Source organism: Phaethon lepturus, unplaced genomic scaffold (genome assembly GCF_000687285.1).
Source record: "Phaethon lepturus isolate BGI_N335 unplaced genomic scaffold, ASM68728v1 scaffold38100, whole genome shotgun sequence".
Lineage (NCBI taxonomy): Eukaryota > Metazoa > Chordata > Aves > Phaethontiformes > Phaethontidae > Phaethon > Phaethon lepturus.
In genome coordinates this window covers 1,241-2,548 of record NW_010514715.1, presented here as the reverse complement: position 1 = coordinate 2,548, position 1,308 = coordinate 1,241, and the positions used below count along the sequence as shown (strand labels likewise).

Genomic DNA, 1,308 nt, shown 5'->3' with positions numbered 1-1,308 from the left:
GCGAAGCGTCGTGGTGGACGACAAGAAGTTTGTTAGCAATATCACCCGGTGAGCCTTTGGAGCCGCGCCAGCGCTGATGAGGGCGAGGTTTTGGCCGCTCACGGCTCCCTCCTTCCTCCCAGGACGTATTCCGGCCCCTTCCGCACCATCACGGTGCGGGACACCATGTCCGACCTGCCAGAGATCAGGAACGGTGCCTCTGCTTTGGAGATCTCCTACAACGGGGAGCCCCAGTCCTGGTTCCAGCGACAGATTCGGGGCTCCCAGTATCAGCCCATCCTCAGGGACCATATCTGCAAGGTGCGGATCCCGGGGCCTCGACAAGGGGCCAGGCTGCACGCAGACCCCCCAGACCCAAACTGAGATGGGGGGCAAGGGCAGGTTGGATGGGAGGTGAGGTGAGAGGGACCATCCCCAAGCTTCCCCTGGTTAACGTTCCCAAAGATGAGGCTGGCGGAGCTGCTGGGACCTTGTCTCTCTCCCTCGGTCCTCTCCAGAGAGGAGAGGGTGGCTGGTGTCTCTCTGCATCCCCTGCCTTGCCATCGGTGACAGCGGGCTTGTCGTTGGCAGGACATGAGTGCCCTGGTCGCAGCCCGGATGAGACACATCCCCCTGGCCCCCGGTTCCGATTGGCGCGACCTGCCCAACATCGAGGTGCGGCTGTCAGATGGCACGACCACGCGTAAGCTGCGGTACACGCACCACGAGAAGAAAAATGGCCGCAGCAGCTCCGGGGCGCTGCGGGGGGTCTGCTCTTGTGCCGAAGGTAGGTGCTGGCTCCCCAAAAACGGCTGTGGCTGCCCATCCGCCCCCCTCCTCACCCTCTCCATCTTCCCAGGCAAGCCCTGCGACCCTGCAGACCGGCAATTCAACACCCTCATCCCCTGGTGCCTGCCCCATACCGGCAACCGGCACAACCACTGGGCCGGGCTCTATGGGCGACTGGAGTGGGATGGCTTCTTCAGCACCACCGTCACCAACCCCGAGCCCATGGGCAAGCAGGTGGGTGCCACCGGATCCGTCCCCTCCGCCGGGAAGGGCAGGCATTGCCGAATGGCCGCCGCGGTCCCGACACCCTCATCCCCTGGTGCCTGCCCCATACCGGCAACCGGCACAACCACTGGGCCGGGCTCTATGGGCGACTGGAGTGGGATGGCTTCTTCAGCACCACCGTCACCAACCCCGAGCCCATGGGCAAGCAGGTGGGTGCCACCGGATCCGTCCCCTCCGCCGGGAAGGGCAGGCATTGCCGAATGGCCGCCGCGGTCCCGACCGTTGGCTTTATTTGCACCTGTAGGGTCGGGTGCT

General features: G+C 64.9%; 1 protein-coding gene across 1 annotated transcript in view; it reads left to right on the top strand.

The window, feature by feature from the left end:
* The window catches only part of LOC104626009 (DNA (cytosine-5)-methyltransferase 1), a gene marked incomplete at both ends in the record, with an annotated part of 11,420 nt that extends 10,218 nt beyond the window's left edge, over positions 1 to 1,202 (top strand). Inside the window, 5 exons of the mRNA XM_010293821.1 lie at positions 7 to 48; positions 123 to 300; positions 571 to 766; positions 839 to 1,002; positions 1,044 to 1,202. Coding sequence (XP_010292123.1) covers positions 7 to 48; positions 123 to 300; positions 571 to 766; positions 839 to 1,002; positions 1,044 to 1,202 — 739 coding nt within the window. The remainder of the gene's footprint in view (positions 1 to 6; positions 49 to 122; positions 301 to 570; positions 767 to 838; positions 1,003 to 1,043) is intronic.
* Between the last annotated feature and the right edge of the window lie 106 nt (positions 1,203 to 1,308).